The 27,737-nt window shown below is 39.4% G+C and overlaps 1 protein-coding gene across 1 annotated transcript; it reads right to left on the reverse strand.

Annotated features, from left to right (window-relative positions):
* Positions 1–13,625: 13,625 nt before the first annotated feature.
* Positions 13,626–20,011, reverse strand: pcdh8l (protocadherin-8-like). Its single transcript, XM_002937179.5, has 4 exons — positions 17,439–20,011; positions 16,871–16,938; positions 16,151–16,278; positions 13,626–14,938 (listed from the first exon to the last, which is right to left on the reverse strand). The coding sequence occupies exons 1-4, from the start codon at positions 19,800–19,802 to the stop codon at positions 14,565–14,567; spliced, it is 2,934 nt and encodes a 977-aa protein (XP_002937225.1). The 5' UTR covers positions 19,803–20,011; the 3' UTR covers positions 13,626–14,564.
* Positions 20,012–27,737: the final 7,726 nt, after the last annotated feature.

The following is a 27,737-nucleotide window of genomic DNA, read 5'->3' on the forward strand; positions in this document are numbered from 1 at the left end:
GTCAGTGACCCCCTTTTGAAAACTAAAAAGAGGCAGAAGGAGAAGGCAAGTAATTGAAAAAATGATAAAAAAAAAAATGAAAACCAAATATAAGTTGTTAGGAATCCTATTAAACATACTAAAGTTTAAAGGTGATGTGGATAACTGAAAGCCTGGTGGGGTGCTCAGAAAGCATGGACTGCAAAGTGGTTTCCTATGGAGCTATGCAATGCACACCTTGCCCACGCTTGCAGCATGACGAAATTTAACTCAAATGAGAATTAAATGTGGGATTGCGTATCGCTGGCCATAGAATCATGCACTTATCATTTTAATTGATACAAAGTAAGAAAGTGACAAAATATGCACTTTTATGGTGCTGAAGTAAATGTCACAAATTTTAAAATGTTATGATTGTATGTAATTTCATTTAATGTAATGCAATGATTGTATGTGTTTATGGTCTTTGTTGAGTCAATTCCTGATATTTTTGTTTTATTTATATTTATTAAAGCTTTTTTTATACCTACTGGCAATTTTCTGTGTCCTTGCCTGGTTCCTGTGGTCCTGTCCTGGTTCCTGAGTCACTGCTTGACCACTGCTTTGTGGTCTTGTTCTGATCCTGTTCTGGTCCCTACCTAGGGGCTGATTTACTAAGACACGAATTCGAATCCGAATTGGAAAAATTCCGATTGGAAAACGAACATTTTGCGACTTTTTCATATTTTTTGCGATTTTTTCGGCGCCTTTACGACTTTTCGGAAATGATCGCGACTTTTTCGTTACCAATACGATTTGCGCGAAAAAACACGACTTTTTCGTAGCCATTACGACTTGCGCGAAAAAACGTGAGTTTTTCGTAGCCATTCCGAAAGTTGCGCAAAATCTGGCGATTTTTTTCGTAGCGTTAAAACTTGCTACGAAAAAATCGCGACTTTTCGCGCAAGTTTTAACGCTACGAAAAAATCGCCAGATTTTGCGCAACTTTCGGAATGGCTACAAAAAACTCGTGTTTTTTCGCGCAAATCGTATTGGTAACGAAAAAGTCGCGATAATTTCCGAAAAAATCGCAAAATACCGATCATTACGAAAAAAACGCAATCGGACGCATTCGGCCCGTTCGTGGGTTAGTAAATGTGCCCCCTAGTGTTCCTGCCTTTGTTTCTGAGTTTGTTCCTACCTGGTTCCTATTTTGTTCTGTGCATTTTTCAGTTTATACCTTTAACCTGTACAATGGACTTTGCCTGCCACCTGCCCCGACCTCTTCCCTTCATATCAGTAGTTCCATCCATTCACTGGGTGTGTGTTCTCCATCTTCTAGAGACTGCCCATGGCCCCATTTACAGCTCTTCCTAACTCTATGGGCTCTAGTGGTGCCCTGTCCAAGGGATTCTATCAATATCACATACAAGTTCTGGAGCCAGTGTGACTTCTATAGGTGAATAACACAGAAAGACGGCATGCTTGTATAACCAACAGATACTTCTGCAAAGGTCCATTGCAGTGTGTTAAAAACAATGAAAATTATTGCATCAGACATTCTATATGGTACTTATTCCCTTGTTTATTGGTATTAATGAAATTGTAAAATCAAACACATAAAATTATTAGACAGGATATTAATAAAGATACTATATCATCATAGATTCTCTTCCACCAAGGTCAGAAAAAAATAAAATGTTCTAAATCCTGAAATTCTTCCAGTTCACAAGCAATATAGAAATTCTATTTTTCTCTCAGCTCGGAAACAATCTAAACAAGTTAGACCAAAACCCCAAATACACTCACCTTTTTATAGGAAATTGCTTACATGCCTTTTTTATTTTATTTATATTTTCAAATTGACGCAATTCAAGTTAGATTTAGAAGGAAGTTTATTTAGGAAGTATAGTCATATAAATATCAGGTAATACAAACTATTATAGTGTGCAGCCAAAAATGATCAGACCTTTTACAGACTAAGGGCTAGTTTGTACACATATAGTACAATGTGTTTGTAAATTCATTAAAACCCTCAGGTTTACAGGGGTTAGTGTACTCACCAAGTCATTAGTATCTAGCTTTAAATGTACTTTATTTCATTGCCTTTTAAAACTTTCTCTCCCTCCCCTTAACAGTGCATAACTGAGCTTCTCCATCATTTTCCTGCTCACAATTGCTTCTCTGTGGAAGGCCCTGCAATGTGTGGGCAACTGAGGATAGTTGTTTGTGCTTGCCTACAATTAGAACAGTTTTCAGTAAACTGCATGTTTAGAATTATAACCACAAGTCCTCGGTATGCATTACCCCTGCACTGTTCCCCAAAGGACATGCCTTTTCAATAAGTAAGTTTAACTACCAGTGAATAATGACATATTTACCTCATTTTAGAACTATACCAAGGTTATTCCCATTGTATTTACAAAGTGGTTATGTATGGCACATAGACACATTGGTAACACAAATCTACAAATACAGTGCTGGGGTTATAGTAGAAAAGCAAAACTATCACTACTAACTAGTGCAAAGTCCAAAAAATATCCCATGATGCCGAGTATTTATTAATGTATTAATGTATGTAAGTGGCACAACTAAGTTTTCCCTTGGAAACAAATATAGGTATGCAAGTGGGCCATGCCCCTCATGTGCTTATATGTATTATTATTAAAGTTTATTTATAAGGTGCAAACATATTCCAACATATTGCTTATATCGTGTCAGCGCTATATAATAATAATTAGTGTGATGTCTGCTGGCTTTTGGATTGAAAGATAAATGAACTATAAGTGACAGCATTCCCAGACTATAACTGATCTAAAGTTAGAATTAAATCCAGACAAATAAAATACACATATCATATGGCTACTTAGAAATTGAATATTGTTAGTAAATGTTAGTTATTGCAAATTTTGCTTCACACACTCCTCCTTTGCCCAGCCTTGAGTAAGGTTTAAGTGGAAAAAGGGCTATAAGTTTTCCTTGCCTTCCTTGTGTTTTAGTAACATCCAGCTGTACAAATGAAGTTGTAGCCTACACATACTGTATGTAAGAAGAGAACAGTGATGTTTAAAGACACTGAGGGAGAGAAATAGGCTGTAACTGGGCAGAATACCTGTGAGTAACATGATGCAATGGTTAAGAAGGAAAGCCTTGGCATTAATTGGCATAGAGACTTTAAAAGATCTACGGGCTCAACAACAGAGTGGGACTCATCCTGTTAGGGACTGGGGGCAGGGGATTTTTGTGGTGGCCGCAGTGGGGTAGCAGGTGCAGTGAGTGGACTTGCATTCAGTGCAGGATGGATTCGTGATGGCAGTATGGGTGGGGGGCCTGCAGCTGGGGTGGTGGGCCTCTGAGATGGCAGCAACTGGTGGGCCCAGAACATCACAGTCCCAGTGCAATGTACACAGTGTAATGCTTTGCACCAGAGTGCAACCTAATAAATGAAGCCCACTATAAGTTGATAGTCTATAGCTGTCTATGTTTCTGTAGAGCAGTTGGTTTGCATGCTGTATTGCCATGCAGCATTTCTGAGCAGAAATATCTGAAGCCTTATGTACTTATTGTGCCACTTTCAGTGCCTAAATGCTGGGCCCTCATTCTCCAATTAGGTACAAAATCTATTCTGTTCATTAAATGACTGTATCCTCTTGCGCCAATTTATTCACAACAATTTTTTTATATCTATTAGATTTTTCCTGAAAAAGACAGAGTAGCCTTTGTGCGATCAGTCTGTGAATTTAAATGACATTGTTTTCCCACAGGAAGGACGTCTGTACTGTGCATTCATACACACTGCACCCCTGGGAGCACAGCATTCTGTGTCTGCTGAGTTTAGGTATTGCTAAATGTGTAAAGCAAAGAATGGACTCAAAGTGTAGCGGATGTTTCCATAAATATATTTTCTAAACTTCTTTAAAAAATGTTAGGTGGTTTATTAGTACATCCTAGCAACCTTACTGTTTTCTTGCAGGAATCTGGTTATTAGAACATTTGGGATTTTAACCTGCTACAAACAATTGCTCCTGCACTCAGCGTGGGCAGCGCTGGTTTTCTTAACACGGCGCCCAAGGACAGGCAGTGGTTTGAATGAGAGACAGGACTATGAATATGAGAGGGACTGAATAGAACGATAAGGAAAAAAAAGTAGCAATAATAATAGAATTGAAAGCTTACAGACCAATAGGTTTTTGGCTGCTGGGCTCAGTGACCCCCATTTGAAAAGCTGGAAAGATGTAGAAGAGAAAGACAAATAATTCAATAACTATAATAAATTAATGAATATGTCCAATGTCCAATTGCAAACTTGCTAGGAATAGGACATTTTATAACGTACTAAACATTAAAGGTGAACCCTTTAAAAACAACTGTGCATAAAAAGATGCTCTGTCATGCAGTGCAGAGGGTATTAGTATAATGCCTGGCACAACTACTAAGGGCAAAGTTTGTGTTTACTGGAAAAGCAGGCTCTGGCCTATATGATGTGCACACACAATGACACAAGTCTGCAAGAGCATTTTAAATGAGCACGAGCACTACAGTGTAGAGCAGGGGTCCCAAATCTTTCTTACCTGTGAGCCACAGTCAAATGTAAAAAGACTTGGAGAGCAGCACAAGCACCATAAAAGCTCATGGAGGTGCCCAATAAGGGCTAAGATTGGCTATTAGGTAGCCTCTATGCACACTATCAGCTTACAGGGGGCTTTATTTGGTAGTAAATCTTGTTTTTATTCAACCAAAACTTGCCAACAAGTCAGGAATTCAAAAATAACTACCTGGTTTGGGGGCACTGAGAGCAACATCCAAGGGGTTGCCCCTGAGCCACTGGTTGGGGATCACTGGTGTAGAGCCTTTTATTACAGATAAAAGGCAAAACACAACTGACTAGAAGATTTAAATTTGCAGTCCACAGCAGTGCACCTTTCACCACCCCCTTTCCCTGCCTCACAGCACCACATCTGTATTAACAGACATATGAATGATATGAAACAGCATTTACGTTTATTCTTTATTACTCATTAGTATACAGTAAGGCTAATGCCACACATAGCATAGGTTTTTGCAAGCTGAACTGGCTGCAGTTGTGGTCTTGAGTAATTATAGCACATTATGTACTGTGGCTCTGCAGGTTTCATGAAATGACTGTGCAAATGGATTGTCTAAGCACAGTCACACAAAGCAATGGAGACCGGAGGAACAGCTACTGGGACACCAAGTGGTAACAAGATACCTGGTAATGCACCATCTCTGTTAGTGGAACATAAGTTGTGTGACATAGCTACCTAAAATCCAGGTATTGCCCCCATTTAAAACATTCATTCCATTGATTTTTTGCATTCATAGAAATGTCCCAGATTTTTAAAAATCATCAACTGTTATAGAAGCCTTTTAATGTTTCTATGATCAGCTTATAAAATAGTGATATAACATTTATACCAATTTGCAAGGCAAGGCATGCACTGCACTACGTTGGTAAATTTGATTTATAGAGACCTGGGGGTTTTCAGGTACTGGGTTTTACCATAATTCCTTAAGTGCATAAAATATAATTTGAACATGAAACAAACCCAATAGGATTGGTTTGTCTCCAATAAAGATGAATTATATCTTAGTTAGGATCAAGTACAAAGAAATCATAAAATTCTATAAAAATAGAATTATTTGCTTAAAATGGACTCTATGGGAGATGCCTAGCCTGTAATTTGGAGCTTTCAGGATAACAGGTTTCCAGATAAGGGATCACATACCTATTTATGTGCAATATCAATTAACAAGGTTCACATATTGTCCTATTACATACTGACACAGATACCCAAATGGGTTTTTACTGACAGTGCATTTTAAATGTGAAACAACAGTGAATTCACATGTAGACTGGTCAAAGTATATCAAATATCTTATATTTAGATATGATCTTAAAAACTGTGAATTGAAAAGAGATTTCTTTTATGAAGAGAAGCAGATATAGTTCAGTGTTCCAGTCAATATACACGTTTAGTTTGAAACCTTTTTCAAAGATTCGGCAGTTTGACAAGGTTCATCCAGGGCCGGATTTCACTTGGCGGCGCCCCGAGGCCGCCCCTGCGAGTGCGCATGCGCAATCGCACGGCGCCCTCTCCCCCTGAGTGCGCATGCGCCATCAATGCGCATGCGCATTTAAACTCCCATACGGAGCAGTGGGGAGAGGTCCCGACTGCTCCGTATGGGAGCCAAATTTAAAAAATTCTGTTGCGGCGGGGCGGCATGCCGCCCCTAAACTTGTGCCGCCCTAGGCCCGGGCCTTTGTGGCCTTTCCACAAATCCGGGCCTGGGTTCATCAAGATATCTCTTATTAATTGTGCTGGAATATATATATACAGTATATATTAAAATAATATATATGTATGCATGCCTGCATATAGCAGCAGCACTTATCAAAAATGTGAGGGGCTGTGAGCTAGCTCTCTAAGCAGGAAGTGGAAAGTGAGTGGGCACAACTGAGAATGTTAAGGAGCAACGTTAAAAAACTATGGGGCACATTTACTAATCCACGAATCCGAATCGGAAAAATTCGGATTGGAAACGAACCTTTTTGCGATTTTTTCGTCGCCGTTACGACTTGCGCGAATTGTCGCGTCTTTTTCGTAGCCGTTACGATTTGCTCGTATATTGTCGCAACTTTTTCGTATTTATCGCTCGTAAACGGCGGGCAAACCTTTCAGACTTTGCATGATTTTGGAAGCTTCCCATAGGACTCAATGGCACTCTGCAGCTCCAACCTGGCCCAAGGAAAGTCTCCCATAGGGCTCAATGGCACTCTGCAGCTCCAACCTGGCCCAAGGAAAGTCTCCCATAGGACTCAATGGCACTCTGCAGCTCCAACCCGGCCCAAGGAAAGCCTCCCATAAAGCTCAATGGCACTCTGCAGCTCCAACCTGGCCCAAGGAAAGTCTCCCATAGGGCTCAATGGCACTCTGCAGCTCCAACCTGGCCCAAGGAAAGTCTCCCATAGGGCTCAATGGCACTCTGCAGCTCCAACCTGGCCCAAGGAAAGTCTCCCATAGGGCTCAATGGCACTCTGCAGCTCCAACCCGGCCCAAGGAAAGTCTCCCATAGGACTCAATGGCACTCTGCAGCTCCAACCTGGCCCAAGGAAAGTCACGATACTGAAGCTTGAATGAATCCGAAGCTTTCGTACTCGGCGCGACGGCTACGAAAAAGTTGCGACAATTCGCGCAAGTCATAACACTACGAAAAAGTTGCGACAATTTGCGAAAAAGTCGTAACGGCTACGAAAAAGTCACGACAATTTACAAAAAAATTGCAAAATACTGATCATTACGAAAAAAAACATTCGGACGCTTTTCGGACGTTCGTGGATTAGTAAATGTGCCCCTATGAGTTCAATATTTGTACTTTTCCTGGGTTACATTGCCCTAATAGTAGATGAGGCACTTAACAATATCATGTTTCTGAGATATTTTCTTATATGGTGTAGGGACCCATAGTTAATATGCCCCTATGACTTTAAACCCTAAGTTGAAAATTGCCTTGCGTATAAAAAACCTGTCTGTTAATAAAACACAGGTGCATACTTGCTTGAAAATGACATTGGGTGTTGTCCTTTGAAAAAGGTATTACTACTTTTAATGAAAGTTTTACACATAGCCGCAATGTGTAATGTTCTTTATAAACATTCTGCTTACCCATTTAGCGACTAAAAAATATCAACATGTATCTTTAGAGACATCTTGTGGTCATTTTTATCCATTGCTGGCCATTTTGTAGAACAGCACCAAACTGCCCATTATCCCTTTTAGGCCCTTCAAACAATGACAGTAAAACTGATCTTATTTAATATCACCTTCTATGTATGCACTGAAAGCTAAGATATTGTTGCACTAGGTAGGGGTTCCACTGTACTTTGTACACTTTTTTCAAATTGTTGATGGATGGAGAATGAACTCTTTTGCACACACAGGCTATTTCCCCTAAAACTGACACTGTTAACAAAGGAAATAAATGTACTATTTTATTGTGCAACATAAGTAAATTAGAAGTCATCTCTGAAATCCATGACTGTTTACAGAAAAAATAATTGTGATTGAGTCTCTAAAATATGTCTTATAGTCTCTAAAATATGTCTCAAAGTAAATTTAATGATAATTCTCCTTAGGGATGTGACCTGGATTAAAAGAGAGCTAAAGCTTAACAAAAAAGAAGTAGGCTAGAAATGTTGTACATTATGTATTGGGCTTCTCTACCAACTTAAAGCAACCACAGCCCTTTAGCAGGGAAGTTCTGTGCCTCTGTAAATGCCCCCAGCAGCTCCCCATTAGTTAGTTGTGGAAAAATTAACACACACCCAACCCTAACCCGCAAAATGTTGCTATTGTAGGACCTGCACCCAACCTGTACCTACATCTTTCCAATGGACCATGAAAGGGGGAGGGCACACCCAGATCTGGAACCCAGTGAGAGCAAGCAACACTTTGTCTAGGGGGCCCTGCCGAAATGGTCCCAGTTGGGCCCCACACTTGATAATATCAGGACTGGTTGGTTTGTACAATAGATTTTATATAAATCGTAAGGACTATGGCACACCATGGCTTGATAAAACTTAAAACATGCAATTGTATGTATTTGGGGAAATATTGAGATGGGTACAAAACTGTACCCAAGAAGGCCATGTCCCACAGAGTATATTTTAAGACAGCGCTGTCCAACTTTTGTGGTGCCGAGGGCCGGAATTTTTCTGGCCTATGCGGCCAGAAATTTCAAGGCTATACCCACATAAACCGTGGTAGTTAGGCAAAAACCAAAATGGTTGGCGCTCAGTGCAGGGATATCACCCATCATTTATATGTGAAATAAGTTTATTGTTTGTCATATTAAGACATTCTCTTAAATCCATATGCCTCATCTTCTCCTCTACAAAGTACAGCAACCCCAGCACATAATTACACACTTTAGGGTGACTATAATGACTATTTCCAAATGCTAACAAACTTCCAGAAGAAATCCCTGCCCAGTTCAACTCCTAGAGGCAGCATAAGGAAGACAGAATATGGCACATACAGGCAGTACAGGGCAGACAGAGTATGGCACACAGGCAGCATAGGGCAGGCAGAGTATGGCATACACAGACAGCATGGGGCAGGCAGAGTATGGCACGCACAGGCAGCATAGGACAGGCAGAGTATGGTACATAGGCAGTGTAGGGCAGGTGGAGTATGGCATACACAGACAGCATGGGGCAGGCAGAGTATGGCACGCACAGGCAGCATAGGGCAGGCAGAGTATGGTACACAGGCAGCATAGGACAGGCAGAGTATGGCATACACAGACAGCATGGGGCAGGCAGAGTATGGCACACACAGGCAGCGTAGGGCAGGCGGAGTATGGCATACACAGACAGCATGGGGCAGGCAGAGTATGGCACGCACAGGCAGCATAGGGCAAGCAGAGTATGGCACACAGGCAGCATAGGGCAGGCAGAGTATGGCATGCAGAGACAGCATGGGGCAGGCAGAGTATGGCATGCACAGACAGCATGGGGCAGGCAGAGTATGGCACACACAGGCAGCATAGGGCAGGCAGAGTATGGCACACACAGACAGCATGGGTAAGGCAGAGTATGGCACACACAGAGAGCATGGGGAAGGCAAAATATGGCACACACAGGCAGCATGGGTAAGGCAGAGTATGGCACACACAGGCAGCATAGGGCAGGCAGAGTATGGCACACACAGGCAGCATAGGGCAGGCAGTACACAAAGTTACACAATGCTGGAACTGCTCCTGCACTCACTGCACACACTGTCTGAGGTGTGAACAGGTGAATAGTGTGGGAAGTTTACAATCAGAGCATGAGTTGTAAACAATACAGGTACTGAAATATGTGAACAACACAGGGTCTTAAAAGTCTGAACAATCCAGGGGATTAAACAGCCTGAATCTGAGGTGTGAACAATGCAGGGGACCAGTTAATCTCAGTACTGAGATTACAGAGATACCATTTAAATCTTAGACCGATAAGCAGTCAAAGCAGCCAGACAGGTGGGGGTGGTGCAGGCTGCCAGTTGTACAGCAACAAGTTTTAAGAAAATAATTTACTTTTTTTCAGTAATAATTAAACAGTACCTTGTGCTTAAATGTAACTAAGATGCATAAATCCATAACAATCGTAATGGGTTTAGTTGGAGGTTTATTATTTTGTAGTGGACTGAAGGTATGGTGATGCAAATTACAGCAAAAGAAATCATATCTGGAAAATAGGATTAAATGTAGGGGTATCCAGATATTAACAATTTGGGGTCTGTATTTATTTAAGCTATCACATTAGAGGAATATTTAACTTCACTGCATTACACTGAGAGAAAACAGGGATATATTTAACTGAGCAACGCCCATTTATCAAGCCATAGGGGAAGTACACTGATGGCTGACTTGGCTGAGCACCCTCTGAATACATCAGACAGCAGAGGAGAGTTCACTATGAAGTGTGTTTTGCATGCATCCCAGTAGCTGGCAGACACCTCTATTACACTGGCGCTAGCTAATAACCAGAGCAATTCTAACTATGAATTCATATGCCAACATGTTTTATACATTTACAGGTAATTAGATCCTGCTGATAAATATTTACCCTTTCAATAACTGTCCCATTATTTTTTGGCAGATTTAAAATGCATGTTTTTTTTGTTTACATAGAAGTAGCAACATGTACCAATTGTCTAAGCCAACTCTGCTGCCATGAGGTGAGTTGTGGCAAAAAGTCACTCCTGGTGACTTAAAGAGCCGAAATTTCGATTCATAAGCTCTCTACTCAAGCAATGCGCCCTTCCTCTGACTACAAAAACCTAAGCATGGGGATAGCAAGGGGGGGCAACCAGGACCCTTATATAGAGAGAGAAAGAGAGAGAGAGAGAGAGTCAGGAATATCCTTTAGACTATACAATTATAATACACAGGAGCCATGAATATCCTGTAAATTTTATGCTTATAAATGGTGCCTAGTGATGTCATTTCTGTCACATGACTCACAGGAACCTTTGTATTATAATAAATTACGTACCACCATTGTAAAATATAAAGATATTAGTGGACACGTCCAAGTTCCATGACTTTAATAAAAGCACTTAGTCTTCAGTCTTGTGCCTTTATTTGGTGAAGATAGAATTCCTCTGTGACTTATATCCCTTACTTTCTATATAAACAGTGCTTGGTGATGCCATCAGGTATAATCGATGTTTAATAATATAATTTTTAGTTGCTTGACTCTCTGAAACTTGTGTATTATAATTAATAATGCACCCCCTTTTTTAAAATATAAAAGGTAAGGATATAAAGGTAGGATAGCTGTGTCGGAAGAACCTGGAAGGCAAGTGGGACTGTGTGAAGCAGCAAAGCAGCCCTATTTCCTAATACAAAACAATATGCACTAGACTTTTATTGGCCTATCAAACACATTATATGTGTGAATATAAATTCATTGAATCAGTTAATACCTTTTATGTCAAAGAAACCAATGGTCTACACCCCTGCCTACTATGCATGGTTTACATTTGCTACCTACATGTCTGCCTATAGCAGGGGTGGGCAAACTTTTTGGCTCACGGGCCACATTTACTCACCCCCGGGCCGGACCGGGCCAGGGCGGGCAGGGCCAGGCCAGTGTTACGCCCCCTTCGTCCGGCACGCCAATGACACCAAGTCTCGCGTGATGAGACTTGGCGTTGGCGGCGGGCCGGATTAAAAAAGCCAAGGGGCTGGATGTGGCCCTCGGGCCGTAGTTTGCCCACCCCTGGCCTATAGATATTGTATGATCCCTAGGAAGATGTCTCTTTAATGTGTGAAATCTGTGTGTTTTAGGATTATCAGGAACTGTAATCTGCTTGATGAAGAGACCTTAAGCCTTATTTAAATAAGCATTTTGTGAGCCAATCTACATTGGTTTAATTCTCATTACTGGTATTTCCAGCTGCACAGATTAGTACTGCAAAACTTAAAAGCAATGGCTATAGAAGAAGCTATAGAAGCTGTGCATGCTGTACTATGATATTTAACTCAGACAGTAGTCAGGTAAATGTTATCCCATTCTCCAAATAGTTACCTTCAACTTCATGGGAATCAGTGAATACCAATCTCTCTGTACTTACCAATGTTTATATTTAGTAATAGATTCTGTGTTCCGCCACTAGGTGGAGATGCAACTAACAACAGAGATGACTTTCTGCTTTGCAAATGGCATTATTAATAATCATCAGGTTACCAGATCAAAACCTGAGCAATTCTAATAAATGCCTGTTGATGGGGGTTGCTAATTGTATTATTGTATTTAAATGAAATGCAGTCTTTATATTTACTATTTATATATACAGTATATATATATATAGAGAGAGAGAGAACAGAGTGGAGCACACCCGTCGCCAAAATAACAGCCCTGGGTGCAGGTCAAAAAGTAGACATATAGAGAAATAGTACCGTACACTCAGGGACTTGGTGCAAAAGAAAAAAAGTTTATTGAAAAAACTCCAATACTCCATTTATACATATATATATATATGTATGTATGAGATCCGTCCACAACCCCATTATCCAGAAAGTTCAGAATTATGTTAAGACCATCTCCCATACACTATAATACCATAATTCTAATTTTAAAAAATGATTCCCTTTAACTCTGTAATAATAAAACAGTACCTTGTACTTGATACCAACTAACATACAGTGAATCCTTATTGGAAGCAAAACACCCCTATTTGGTTTATTTAATGTTTAAATAATCTTTTAGTAGACTTAAGGTATGGGGATCTAAATTACGGAAAGATCCCTTATCCGGAAAATCCAGTGTCCCTAGCCTTCTGGATAATGTGTCCAATACCTTTACAACACTTTAATTAAAAGGATAGAGTACCATTGTTTTACCAGTTACCTCAGTGGAAAGTGCCCTTTGTGAGCCAGTACCTGCCACTAGTGCTAAATGTTAACTGAAGGCTAATAGAGACCTGTAGCACTTCTTATTAATTTTAATGGGAATCGATCTGAGGTCAGTGGTGGTGTTTTTATCACCCCTGCAAATAGGGAAAATCAAAATGCAATTCATGCTTTATGCCATGTTTTTCATGTTAGGGTTCCTGACCGCAGACTGTGTAGGGACCTGTGGGAGCTCTCCTGCCAGGACAAAGACGTGCACGGGAACAATAAGGACACAACCACAATGGAAGTTCAAACTTGTTCAATTCATTGTTATTGTGATCATAACTTTTATAACCTTCTGTGTACATGCAAATACATAGGGGTGTGTTATAGCAAATAGAAAAAGACCATTGTAGTTTCAAAGATGGCCTTCAAGGATGGCCTGTACCGGACAGGAATGTAACTAATAAGATACATAGTATGTATTTCACAATATGCTAGCCGTGCAGGGAAAAACAAACTATTGTGAGAGATATATTTCTAAAATGGAGTATGATATGCTAAGCTCCAAAGTATATCAAAGTATATGAATATATGGATAAATGATAATATCAATATGAGAATATAAGATATTATGTGAAACCTCACATGGTTTAACTAAAACACTTGTAAAATTAGATTGTTATGAAAAAAGAACAAGCACTGGGGTACATAAATTAGGACTATCTAAAGAAAGGATAATGGTAATAATAATAATAACAGCTTTGTTTTGTATATTTTCATATAAATATTTATTGAAAATAAAATATATACAAACATTTAGACACAAAATATACATGCACAGTATCTTATTATATACACAATATACAGCATGAACAATGGTCAGTGCAACAAAAATCCATGTTTCCCAGTATGTGTACATACGCCTAAGCTGGCAATACATGTGAAGACCACTTGTGTGGCTAGGTGCCTAAACAAGCATATCCCAGTGTGCACTGGGCAAAACAAGGCAGTTCAGATTGTTGGGCCTTAGATTATACTGCAGATATTGATTCGGGAGACAGCCCCAAGTGATAAGTTTCCAAAAAGTAAGCTTTTATCAGCCCATGCATAGCCAGCCTGAGGCCTTGTTGATAGAGAAAATAAAAACATATTGGGAAATGAACACAGCTAGTGGCCCAATTGATGTTTTTTTCTTGAGGCCAGGATAAAGTTAAAGAAGAGGGATCTGGGTCAGAAAAGGAAAGTCAGGGCCTCAAATTGAGAAAGAAAAAAACCAAAGTAATTTAGGTATAGCCAGCATGCAACATTCCGCTGTTGTTGGTATGCTAGAAGGCCACAGATTGGAGAGATCAAACAAGGGTTATTCAGTGTAATAATATTACATCTATCATTTTAACACATTTTTATGTCCAATGGGCCCTATCTCAGGTCAGACAGAAATAAGTTTAGAAGACCTACAAAAAGGCTTGTCACTCACAAAGTAGGACATCTACAATCTCCATGCTAACAGCCACATAGGATAAAAGTGGCATTGTCTTAATTTAAGTTTATACAGACAAAACAGCATCTAGCATGGATTCAAATAAGATAACACCATGTGATACGTGTGAATCCTATGTATCAGCCATAAATATGGGCAGTCAATTTTTAAATACTAAGCTGATTCTACCTTTTCTTTGATTAATAACAGACACGTCTCATTCTTAAAAGGCTGTAGCTATTTCTGTGGGGTAGTGCTGTAGAGGAACCTGTGGGTTCTGATAGGATTCTTGGTGCCTTATTCTAGACAATCTTTGTGGAGATAATGTTCCAATTCTAGCTGCTATATTTCTTTCATAATCTGACTGCATTCTGTTAGGTTGGCTGACATGGTAATATGGGTCTCTGTGGTGAGGGAGGTGCAACAGGTTAGGTTGTCTTGTATGGTAGGTATTGTAATGAGCAGGAGCTACTGAATAAGACACTGTGTAACCCTTTTGCAGTGTGTAGTTGGGACACTGATTACCACTGATTCTTCTGTGACCAAAATGGTTATCTACATGGTGGTATGACATCACTTCCTGTGTATATAGAGTACCTAGAGGGGAAAAAAACAAGAGTAAATATTTTTCATTTATTAAGTTTAATTCACGAACAAAAATGCAGGTATAAACAGAACAGGAAGGAGTTGAAAGTTCCTCTTGCAGTAACTAAGGAAAAGATTTGTCAAGCAATATTGCTTTCATTTATGCCTAATCTTAGCAGATTACAGCTCCCAACATATGTGTGATGAGCAACACTATCAGTCTGTTTCCCATGGTAGATAGAATGCCACATGTGCCACAAGCCTAAGGCTACACATTTGCCCTGTCAGTGTCCCAGCCATGTAAAAACAAACAAAAGAGGAAGTAGCACCGTCCCATGACACAAATAACAGGGGAACACACAGATCCTCTGTTAGGGAAGGACAGGAAGTGCCACATGTGGCAGCAATAATACACAATGCTACAGATGTCATGTGACTTCCAGTCCTTCCTTCTGCTATTAATATCAGATGTATATCCCAGAATACCATGCACATTGTTTTAAGTGTTCATTCAAATCTATACCCTCTGAAAGCAAGACACTGGCATCAAGTGAAAATCAGGAGTAATCTCAAACATATTGTACTTATGTATTCAACTTTATTTGCTACCATATCTGATGATTGACCATAACGCATACTGATAGTTAATAGACTATATTATATTGTTATTAAACATTCATTTGGACATTAAGACTATAGCCTTGTTGCTAGGATTAGTGCGCTTAGTAACCAGATGGCAATGAAAGCTATAGAACAGAAAGGGGTAAATATATGTTTCACAAAAATGTGAATTGCTCCAAGATGTCATCATCTACATCATGCTTAAATTTACATTTAAGTCAAACTTATTAAACTTAGTTCATGTATTTTTCAATATATAATTAATTGTTTGCAATAGATCCGGTGTTGCTGGTCTTTTTTTCAATATTAAACTCTTTTACCGTGCACCTGGGACAAGGATTGAAGCGGTGTGCCACCCTTGGTTCGATATATATATATATATATATATAGGTCTACATACAGTAACTAGAGCTAGACATGCAAATATAACTGAACAATATATCCATTTATCTATGACAGTATTACTACGTAAGGGTCGAACCTAAAGGGGACTTGAACAAAAGATATATGGGTAAGCCTGAGCAGCCTAGATTTACACATGTAATAATTCCTTGGCAGAGAGTATGTATGTGTTATTTATAGTATGTTTTATCAAACACTTACCAGTCTGTATTGGCTGCTCACTGCTCTTTTTCTGCCCTTCTCCACTGGTATCTGAGTCACTATCATTGAAGTCACTGTCTCCTTTGCCACTGTCCTTTGTGCTGTACTGTTCCACATGAGAATTCCCACTGTGATGATAAATACATGATATCACAAAAGCGCCTCCAGCATGCAGAGTGTCAACAAATTACCTATGTCTCCAAGTGGGTATATAATGCAACCCCAGCAGGAGCAGCAAAGGGGCTTAAGAAGTCCCACAAAGTGTGCCTGCAGTTCTCTATGTGTTGTTTAACTGCAAATCTCAGCATCTTCCTAACTGCTAAAGCCTACTGGGGGAAGCTGAACGTTATAGTAACAACAGCTCGAGGACTTTAAATTGTATATCACTGTCAAACATACTTTAAAACTTAAAAATGTATTTATTTTCTATTAATCCCCTCTTAAACAGACCATGGAATAGACTTAATAGTTTTCTAAATAGTTTTCTTTTTTTTTAGTTAAACCGCAGACACAGCTTAAATATTGCTTAATATAATTAATATAAAAAGAAAACCTTGAAATTTTCTTAAGACAGTAACAGAGGTCAAACATAGGTTGCACAGATCCAAAATGTTGTGTATGTACTACAATATGGTTATGGGGCAAAAGCTTGGTATTATGGGAAACTGCTTCCAACTGTAGAACTGAACTGATAGGAGGCAAGAGAAGAGTAATTGTTACCTTATGCTTCCTGAACAGCTGTCCTGCTGCCAACCAGATGTCTTATAAGATGGGACAGACTCCGGGTGCTGAAAGGAAAAATAAAAAAACAGTCTGTCCGTATCTTTATGATTTAAGTTGCCCCAGTTGGCTATTTCCCAGGAGCATCTTTTATCAATAGAAAAACTAGGCATTAAATACAGAACTTTTTCTTCAAAATAGGTTTACACTGTTTTCTTGAGTTACTATCAATGTTCTGCCTTTGTTTAATTGCAGAGAAGTAACACAAACATTATCTACTGTGAAAGTAAGTATGTGAAAGAAATGGACTAAATAATAATGAATTGCTGGGTTTTCTGCATTCTGATAATTACATACTTAAGTTAGTCAAATTATGTTTAAAAGGTGAGTAACCTGAATGTGCTACAAACAACCTATTTCCTGTTATTTGTGATTGAACTATAAGCTGATGGCTGTTAGAGGATGCTGGGAGTTGTAGTACAGCAATAGATGGATGGAAGCCAAATGGATTTCCCTGTAGAAAAACAAATACAGAACAACAGTACACAGTAATGAAATAATTGCATACCTTTGGATCTGTTTGCTGGTCTCCACATTGTTCTGAGTTAGAGGACATACTGCAGTCTTCAGATTCAGCATTGATTGGGATCTGGCATGACTTGGACTGAGACACAGAGGCGTTGGATGATCCCATTTCAGGAGGGTGGTTCTTCAGTAGATGGTCACTACTGTATCCCCCTTGTTTCTCAGGTACCTGCTTAAATCCATTGCTTTTCCTTTTACAAGTACATGCAACAAACAGGATGGCCACAAGCAGCAATGCACAACCTCCAGCCAAAACTGCAATGAAGATAATGGACAGATCTATCTGGTGTTGATCTTCAGACGATGGTTGCAAAATGACCACCTCAACGCTGGAAGGCATAGAGTCTGTGAGGATGAACCTTATTGTAGCATTGGTGGACAAGGAAGGTCTTCCTGAATCAAAAACTCCGACTACAATGCTCAGGTCCTTGATCTGGTCTGGGTTCACTTGTTTTCTTAAGGATACTTCTCCATTTTCTCTGTTAATAGCAAATAGTCTTTGTGTATCCCTCATTACCGTATAGGAGAGCTGTGCATTCTGCCCTTCATCTGCATCTATAGCTTTGAGTTGAAAAACTAAATAATGCTGAGGGGCACTGATTGGCAGCAGGACCTCCGCTGACCCATTATTCAGCAGTGGATATGTTATGAAAGGAGCATTATCATTCTGATCAACTATTTTGAGTTTAATTTGAGCACGATTTGAGAGTTTAGGAACTCCATTGTCTGTTGCCTCTATCTCAAAATCTATTTGTTTTATTCTTTCATAGTCCAGAGACCTTACAGCACGCAGCACCCCAGAATCGGCATCAAGAGCAACAAATGTAGAAAGTGATTGGCCCATTACTTTTGCTTCCACAAGTCTGTAAGTTACTTTACCGTTATGGTCAGTGTCTGGGTCCCTGGCTATGACTGTAGCAATATAAGAACCTGGAGAATTATTTTCAAGAACAGACACTTCATAATCTGGCTTCGAAAATACAGGAGCATTGTCATTTTCATCAATCACCTTGACTGTGTAGTATTTTTTGGTGCTTAGTGAAGGGAAGCCTAGGTCTTCAGCCACTATTGTTAGGGTATATTCTGCTATCTTTTCCCTGTCTAGAGTAGTAGTGGTAACTACCATAAAACTATCCTCATATACTTGTTTCAGCATAAAGTGCTCATGCCCATGGAGAGTGCAATGAACTTGTCCATTTGGGCCAGAGTCTCTGTCTGTAGTACTGATTAGAGCTACAATAGTCTCCTTGGCAGCGGACTCTGCAATGTAGGCAAATTCTTCACTTATGGAAGTAAGTGGGGTAATGGTGATGACTGGAGCATTATCATTTACATCTATTACATGCACAATTACTTTGCAGCTAGCACTAAGTGGGTTTGCGCCTAAATCATGGGCCTGGACTTCAAACTCATAAATCTGCTTGGTCTCAAAGTCAACCTGGTCTTCCAAGGTAACACCACCAGTTCTGGAGTTGATTTTAAATAGGCGACGTACCTCTTGAGATACCAAAGGGCTGAAATTATAGACCACCTCTCCATTCACACCTTCATCAGCATCGGCAGCGTTTAAGTCCAGTAAGAGATATCCGACTGGGGCATCCTCTATAAGGTCCACAGAGACAGTGCCTCTCTCAAATACAGGGCTGTTATCATTGAAGTCCAGGACTCGCACGTTAACCACTGCAGTGCCAGACAGAGCTGGTTCTCCCCCATCCATAGCCATTATTTCAAATGTATAGGTTGATTGACTTTCCCTGTCAAGCTCTTTCATTAAGACCAAATCTGCATATTTAACCCCATCTGCTTTGGTTTGCACTTCAATACTGAAATGACTGTTGTTTGTGATTTTGAAGCTCTGGATGGCATTGGAGCCAACATCTTCATCTACAGCAATTTCTATAGGTATCCTGGTGCCCACAGGGGTGCTCTCAGACACCTCCACATGTATTACATCATTGGGAAAGTGAGGTCTGTGGTCATTAATGTCTCTTACCTCTACTTTCACATTTATCAGTTTGAATTGTCCTTTGGAAAAACTGACCACATCCAAAGCCAGAGTACAATGAAGAGACTGCCTGCAGATCTGCTCTCGGTCTACCCTTTCACCGACGCTCAGCTGCCCATCGCTGTCCCGGATATGAATAAGGGAACTGTTGAACTGCTTCATCAGACGGAAGTTGTAGGCAGGAATGTCTGTGGTGTTAAATATTGAATGGTGTGACAAAACTCCAATAACAGTGCCAGAGGGTTCTTCTTCATCTATGAAGTATTGAACAGTTTCGCAGAGTGACTGTGAAGCCATCAGACCCAAAAGCAGCAGTGGTATAGCTTTTAAAAGAAGTAACATCTTGTCTCTCTCTTAGTTGTAAAGTTCCTCCAACAAAGTTGCTGTGACACCCCCGCTTATTGGAAAGAATAAAGAACTCTGACTCCTTCCAAAGGTGTAATCATTTAAAGCAGTCCCAGTGGGTGGGTCTTGTCTGTAGGAGCAAGAGCGTGTATCTGCTGGTCCCATCTCTGCCCTAGGTTATATTCCCAGTGATATGTAAATGAGCCATCCCATTAGGCTGTCACTTTCCCTACAGCCAAATGGGCAGGGAGGATAAGCAAATGGTACTGTCATTAAGTCTCCCAAAAAAATGCAGCTTTATATGAATACAGCCAAATATCTAAGAATGAACAGACAAAAAGTGTAGTTTTCATTTAAGTTTCTAAATGCATGGCCACAATAATGAGTTTCCATGCTGGAGCTCAACAAATGAATTATAAACTGTTTTTAACAATAAACACAGAGGTATAGGATCAATTATCCAGAAACCCATTATAAAAAAAGCTCAGAATTATGGAAAGGCCATCTCCCATAGACTCCATTTTAATAAAATAATTTACATTTTTAAAAATGATTCTCTTTTTTTCTCTATAATAGTAGAACAGTACCTTGTACTTTATCCCAGCTAAGATAACAAGTCCCATACATATAGATAGATGATAGATAGATTTTCTATATATATATATATATATATAGTGCATAAAGTACCCCCTATTGTAAAATATAGGGATATGTCTGATGTGACTTCTAATATCCTATTTAACATATTATAACTTTATTTATTATAATATACAAGTTTTAGTGAGTCATGTGACAGAATTACATCATTATTATAATTACATCATATTATTATAACTGATGTCTTCACAAAGCACCATTTATAAGGATATAATTTACAGTTTGGTCCCATAGGAAAATGACCAAACTGTATATTATATATATATATATATGCACCACAAACTACACAAGTTAATTTACTTCCTTTTTTGCCTCTTTTTAATAAAGTGCATGTGCTTCCTCTCTGTTGCTCTCACACATAGTAAGTAGTTTCTCTTTGGACAGTTTTGTAACATACTGGTTAGCACCCAAATGGTTCCATTAGTAAGGTTTACATCATCCACAAGTGGCATTTTATTATCTGGAATGCTTGAGACCTGGGTTTTTTCAAAATAAGGGATCTTTACATAATTTGTATCACCATACCTTATAGCTACTAAAAAATATTTAAATGTTAAATAAACCCAATTGGACAGTTTTACCACCAATATAGATTCATGCAGCTTAGTTACCATCAAGTACAAGCTACTATTTTATTATTATAGAGAAAAAGGAAATCATGTTTAAGAATTAGAATTATTTGCTTAAAATTGGCTCTATTGGAGATAGCGTTACTGTAAACTGGAGCTTTCTGAATAATGTTTTTTCCACAGACTTAACTCATACTTATATACAGTATTTCATTTGCTATACAATATATGGGACAGATTTGTCAAAATGTAAGATAGCATAATAATTAATAGCTGGAAGTTAGAGTTTACCATTTCATACATACACTTCTAAAAATTCCATAGGAATAAATAAAAAGTGGGTGAATGTTTCTGTGTTGAGCTCTAATCTCCCATTTTGATAAATATGCCCATTAGAGAGTCACCAATATCATGTGAGTTGATTAAATATTTTAAAGAGGACACTTTTGAAATACCTCACCCTTTGCAATAGAGTTTTGCTTACCATAAAGCTCTGGTTGGCTCAGAACAAAGGTCTTTTTAGTAGATTTCCTGGCATCCTATCTACACAGCCTTAAATTTGTAGCAGTACCAACCCAGCATGTAAATAACCAAAAGGCCTGTATATATTTGGCTAGTTTTATAAGGAATAACTTGGCATCTTTTTAGAGTCACTACCATTCTTAATTTTTATTTCTTTTTTCTAAATTTGCAGTATAGCAGTTGAACGGCCTGGTGGTTGGGCAGGGTAAATGCTTCTTTGCCTTTTGCAACCCTGGTCAATCTTACAAAACTCCACTATAATCTAATCTGCATCCCCTCTTTGCTATTTAATTACCAGTCTCATGATGTAATAATATTTTGAGCCATCCTTTTAAACTACTGGTTGCACAGAAAGACAGATCTATGCTCTTACTCAGTTTTAAAGAACTGGGATAAGAATTTGAGAGAGGCTTTGTTACTGGGCATCAAGGAAAAGGGGTGCCAAATGTTAGGCATCCCCCAGTGATTGTAATCACTTACCTGATACCTCTGGCTGGTGCCCCTATTAGCCTAGAGTACATGCAGGCGAGCGATCCTCTTCCTTAGTTCTCAAGTCAAAAGCTGACTTTTTTGATAAAGTTCAGCTTTTCACTCTACCATGAATGCGCAGGTAGCGCGAATAAAGAAGAAAAAGGATTACTTACTTGCAGGTACCCTTCACCAGTGCTTTTGGGGAGGGGCTAATATATTGCCACCCCCCCAGTGATTCAACCATTCCTTTTCCTGTAAATGGTCAAAATACAGGAAGAAAAATCTTAAATGGACATAATGTTCCCTAACTACCATATCACTTCCCAGTGATAGCAATGGGATGAGCTTTAAGTATTTCATGGCAGATCAGTTTTACCAAAAGACTCCAGGAAATGTGAAAAGTCATAAAAAAGCCTTGCATGATCCTTAGGCTTTTTTATGACTTCTTCTGAAAACCTGCAATCAAAATGGAAAAGTGTGCAATATCACTAATGTCAAGGAGTTATGGATTTAAGTAGCCTTTTCCAAAAAGCTGATTCTTTCCAAGCTGTTGGACTGTGTATGGGCCCAAAACAATCCCTTCACCTACAGACATGTGGAAAATGATTTTGCCAGTCTGCCATCAACAGTTCATTACAGCCCCCCATGCAATTGCTGGTCCAATGCAAATAATTATATTAACCCAAAAATGTCCAACATTTAGCCACGCTATACGATTATTCTCAGTGTAAATTGAATTTTGGTCAGTGCAAACAATGAGAGCTGTTTATTGTCATTAGAAATACTGTCTAGTAGGCCACAAAAAAAAAAAAAGTACATTTTCTAGAAACAACTTCCAATAACCAAGTCAGAACCAGGGACTGTCCATGATAAGGGACAGCTGCCAATCATGCAAGGACCTTTAGGATCAAGGGCCCACTGTGGGATGAGGACAATTTTACCAGGTAAAACAGCCAACTGCTCACACTGTCATGTATGTGTGAAGCAGCATATAACTAAAGGAGCAGAGTTGTAGGATTTCAGTTATAGGCAATTATAAAAACTGGCCATACTTGGCAGATTTTGTGAGGACTGAAACATCCAATCCTGGGCCAATGCATCTATACGGGCCCTGAGGGGACCTAGTCTTTGGCAAAGTTAGCAAGATGACCTTGCTTTAGATCAGGGATCCCCAATCTTTTTTAATTGTGAGCCACACTCAGTTATAAAAAGTGTTGGTGAGTCACTTTAGCATGAAAAACATTCTTTAGGGATGCCAAATAAGGACTGTGATTGGCTATTTGGTAGCCCCATGTGACTGCTGACCTGCAGGAGGCTCTGCTTGGAGTAAAACTGTGTCTCTGTGCCTCCAAGCCAGAAATGTAAAAATGGGCACCTACTTTGAGGCCATTGGGAACAACATCAATGTTGCTCACAAGCCACTGGTTGTGGATCACTGCTTTAGATTATTTTGTCCACCATGTATTGTAAGAGTAATAATACTCTATTACTCCCCTCTGCTCTTCTGCTTACACATGGCACCTTTTTTTTTAAAATTAAATTAACACTGTAAGCTAGTTATTTACTATGTATTGTAGTAATATGAAATCTCTTGCATGCAGACATTTAAGGATATCTCTCCATGATTCAGTGTGTAAGTGTGCCTTCTAAAGGAGAACTGCACACAGTGTGAATTTGCGCACACGTTCTGTGTGTGTTTATGAGTTGGTGTATGTTTTTATGTGTAGGTGTAGGTTTGCAGAACATCCTCCTGAAACAGTAAAACTCTTATTGAAAGTTTCTGTTTAAGGCAACAGACCTTTTTTTTACATATCAGACAGCAATTGACAAGAGTTCACATGGCACTACAGTGATTAGAAGACCTTTGCTAATGGCATCAATTAGAAGCAAATAGGTAATTAAATCCTTAATGCCTCAGGTGTTTTTAGTGTTACTTCATACAGGGCCTCCTTGTTAAACCAACTCAACATGATACCAGGCAGCCCTAAGCATTGATTGCCCTGAAGCTTTTCCTAACCACATGAGCAGTGCTATAAGGTTATAGTCCAAAGCAATTGTTAAATGTGGGAGCAATCCAGAACACACACTGGGGGCATGTAGCAAAGGAACAGACTGGCCAGTGTATTCTGTAGTTTTTGCTATAGAGCCAGATGGACAATGTTTCTTACAACTGTTCTTTGCAAATGATGGATTCAGCTTTAAGATAGGAAAGTTCATGAAAACAAAGAGTTGTTCCCAGTTTGTTCCATTTGGGCATTAGTCTCCCATATGGAGCAAATCCTCCAAAATTTGTCCTCTGAACCAAGTCTCCCAAACTCTTATTTAAAAAAAAAACTTTTTCTGTTCAGTAAGCACACAAAATGCTAGTTGTTTTGGAACAACATGGAGGTAACAAATTTGACAAGTTGACAGACAAGAGCAAAACAATTTGTTCCACTTGCACAATTTGTTAGAGACTTTGTGGTTGCAGCAAGGAAAGGGCCAATTGTTCCCTCACAGGGGTTATCTAACATTTGTCACTTATATTTCTCTTTGCCACTCTTACTCAAACAATAAATATGCCAAAAAATAAGGGGAACTTTATATTCTGTATAGGTGCATGTTGGCATAGTAAGCCTTTTACTCTCCCATTTCAAAGTGAATTAATTGCATAATCACATTAACAAGTGACTTCTATTAAATCAAAGTGGATAAACTCATAGAACTTTTATTCAAATGTTGTGTCAGATTTTAAATATTTAAAAACCTAATAGCATAGTGGTAACATGGTTAACTTAAGACTGTTATTTGCTGTTTTGTGCAATTTTATTATACAAATGATATACCAGTTTGTACTTGTCATGATTTCTTGCAAACCAAAGCCAGAGTGTGAATTTACAAAAGGAGGTAAGATTTAGTTTACAACAGTAGGGTCATAAAATGTCATTTAGTACCAGAGCCCAAAAAGATGCCTCCTCGGCTGAATAAAATTACCTTGAATTCACCATTTTGGAGGGCTGCTGAAACATTCTTTCTGTGAATACTTACCCTGTGCAGAGAGGAATACAGCCTTGCACCGGACGCCCCAAAAATCAAGGTTAACAGGCTGATTTATCAAAATGTGAGATTACATCTTAATATATAAAAACTCCTCCACGTTCTACTCATTACTACTACTTATTAGAGTTTTATGAAGCGTATTAATCAAGTGGTGGACTCTTTCACCCACTGCTAATAAATATGCTTCTAAAAATCCCATAGGAATGAATAGAACTCACATTTCAATAAATCTGCCCTTTGGTGTAAGTGTACCACTATCATCTTATGTTGTTATAGAGCTACAGTGCCACTCCAGGCAATCACATATGATTTTTTACTGCAATCTAACTAGAACCTTACCAAAGTCTATATTTTGGGAACATGTCCTTAGTGTAAGGTTAACACAATAAATGCAAGTTGCTGGGCTTTACTGATTACAAACAGAATTAAATAAAAGCCCAATATTCTAGAAGTTTCACCCAATTTTAATATGATTTGATAACCTTGATTCCAACAACTGATGGAAGAAATTTTAGGGCTTGTACTGATGAGCGTTTTTTCTGCGCTCCCCTGTAGTGGCTTTCTACTACATTTGGAGCTTACACGCACCTGTGTGATTAAAGCCACATGTGGAAGAATGGGATTGGTTCCTTTCTGCACTTCCATGTTGTGCAACACAGGAGAATGCCACCACAGGGGTGCAAAGATAAAAATGTTAGATAATGCAAAGATAAAAATGCCAGTACGAGCTCTTATACAATTATGTATTTTTGAGCTTTTTTGAGATTTATGTCCTGTATCATAATGCGAATACTGGTAAATTTGTATTACCAGCCATTCTACGCAGAGTGAGAATATACTATTGATCACTGCTATAATTACATGCAACACTGTGTAACATCATGTGTATTTAAAAAGCTGTGCAATGAATGTGTAGGCAAGAATAAAATCCTGGTGTAAAAAAACAATATAAAGCTGCACCTAAAGCAAAACGCTTTTTCAATTGACTTTAATCTGAGATAAAGTAGAATTATGGTCCAAATTTCTGGAATAAATAAAAATACATATAAATATCACTGCTTTCAATTTTGTAATGGATTCTGAATGTTTATGTCAGAAATGGTAATGGATGGTGTAATATCAGGAGTAAGGAGTACAATCCAGCTATATAAATGGCATATTTTTTTTACATTTCTTTTTATCCTTTTTTTCTATTAGTGAGAGGCAGGATTGACAAATAAGTAAGGGACTGCAAATCATTTGGGTCAGACTGACACACACCACCCAAGGTGCCCCCACTGGCCACGTCCCCCACAGGGGCCCCTGCTGTGCCCCCTAATCCCCCGCAGTCCTCCCCTGAGCACAAGTAAGGGAGCTGGGGGAGCACTGACAGGCATCGGGTATAGGGCTCTGGGGCCCACTGGGTTTTTTCCTGGTGCCCCTGCGGCCCAGTCCGACCCTGCTTGCAAGGGGACATGATTACTTTGTATAAATAGATTAGAGGGGATTATAGACAGATAGGGGTGTTCTTTTTTTACCATAGAAATGATCAGCGCACCAGAGGCCCCACCCCTTTAGATTGTAAGAATGGAACTTTCATTTAAAGCAGTGGAGGGGTTTCTTTATGGTAGTTTGAGGTTCAATACAATACTATAGTTCAATTACTTAGTATTTAGAAAGCAACAGGAGAGCCAAATAATGGGAACCTTCAGTTGCAGAGTATCAAATGTCTTAACAACACAGCATGCACAACTTCCTAATAATTATCCCAAGATTTTGGCAGAAATAAAAATCTAGTTATTATTCAAAGTACTATGTTTAGTAGAAAAAGGGGTTCCACATGTGTCTGAGACAACACTCAGCCCTGCGGGGGAATAATAGTGGAACAAATTGTTCTATGCTCTTGTGCCTACGTGTCACTTTTGTTACCTATATGTTGTTTCTAAACAAACTGGCTTTTGTGCCATTACTGAGCGGGTTAATGAAGGTTTGAGAGACTTGTACCAAAAGACACAGCCTGGACAGTTTGTTCCATAAAAAGGGGGACTAATGAACAAATGGAACAAAATGAGCACAATGTTGGAATGTCATGAAGTTTGTCATTTTAAATCAGGGCCAAACTTTTGCAAAAAGGAATTTCCTTAAAGTGATACATTCCTATTAGGAACATGTCAGTATTACTAATTATTTAGCATTGCACCATTTGCTTGTACTAAAATTGCCCTAAGCAGCTACCTCAGTCCAGCAGCACTTAAAGGAGAAGGAAAAGCTAAGTCACTTGGGGGTGCCAAAATGTTAGGCACCCCCAAGTGACTTGAATCGCTTACCTTGTACCCCGGGTTGGTGCCCCTGTTTGGAGAGAACAGTACCAGCCCGGGGTACCTGCAGCGCTTCCTCCTTCGCCGCGCGCGCATGCGTAGTAAAGTGGAAAGCCGAACAGAGAAGTCGGCCTTTTCACTCTACTGCGCATGCGCCGGACTCGGAGTCGCAGCTAAACGAAGGCGGAAGGAGGAAGCGCATCGCCCCAGTCACTTGGGGGTGCTTAACATTTTAGCATCTCCAAGTGACTTAGCCTTTCCTTCCCCTTTAAGGTGGCCATACACTGAAAAATCCGCTCATGAGGTGAGGTTGCCAAACCAGCGGATCTTTCCCCAATATCCCCACCTTGAGGTGCATGATATCGGATTGATCCGAT

This window comes from Xenopus tropicalis, chromosome 7 (assembly GCF_000004195.4).
Source record: "Xenopus tropicalis strain Nigerian chromosome 7, UCB_Xtro_10.0, whole genome shotgun sequence".
In the NCBI taxonomy this organism is placed as follows: Eukaryota; Metazoa; Chordata; class Amphibia; order Anura; family Pipidae; genus Xenopus; species Xenopus tropicalis.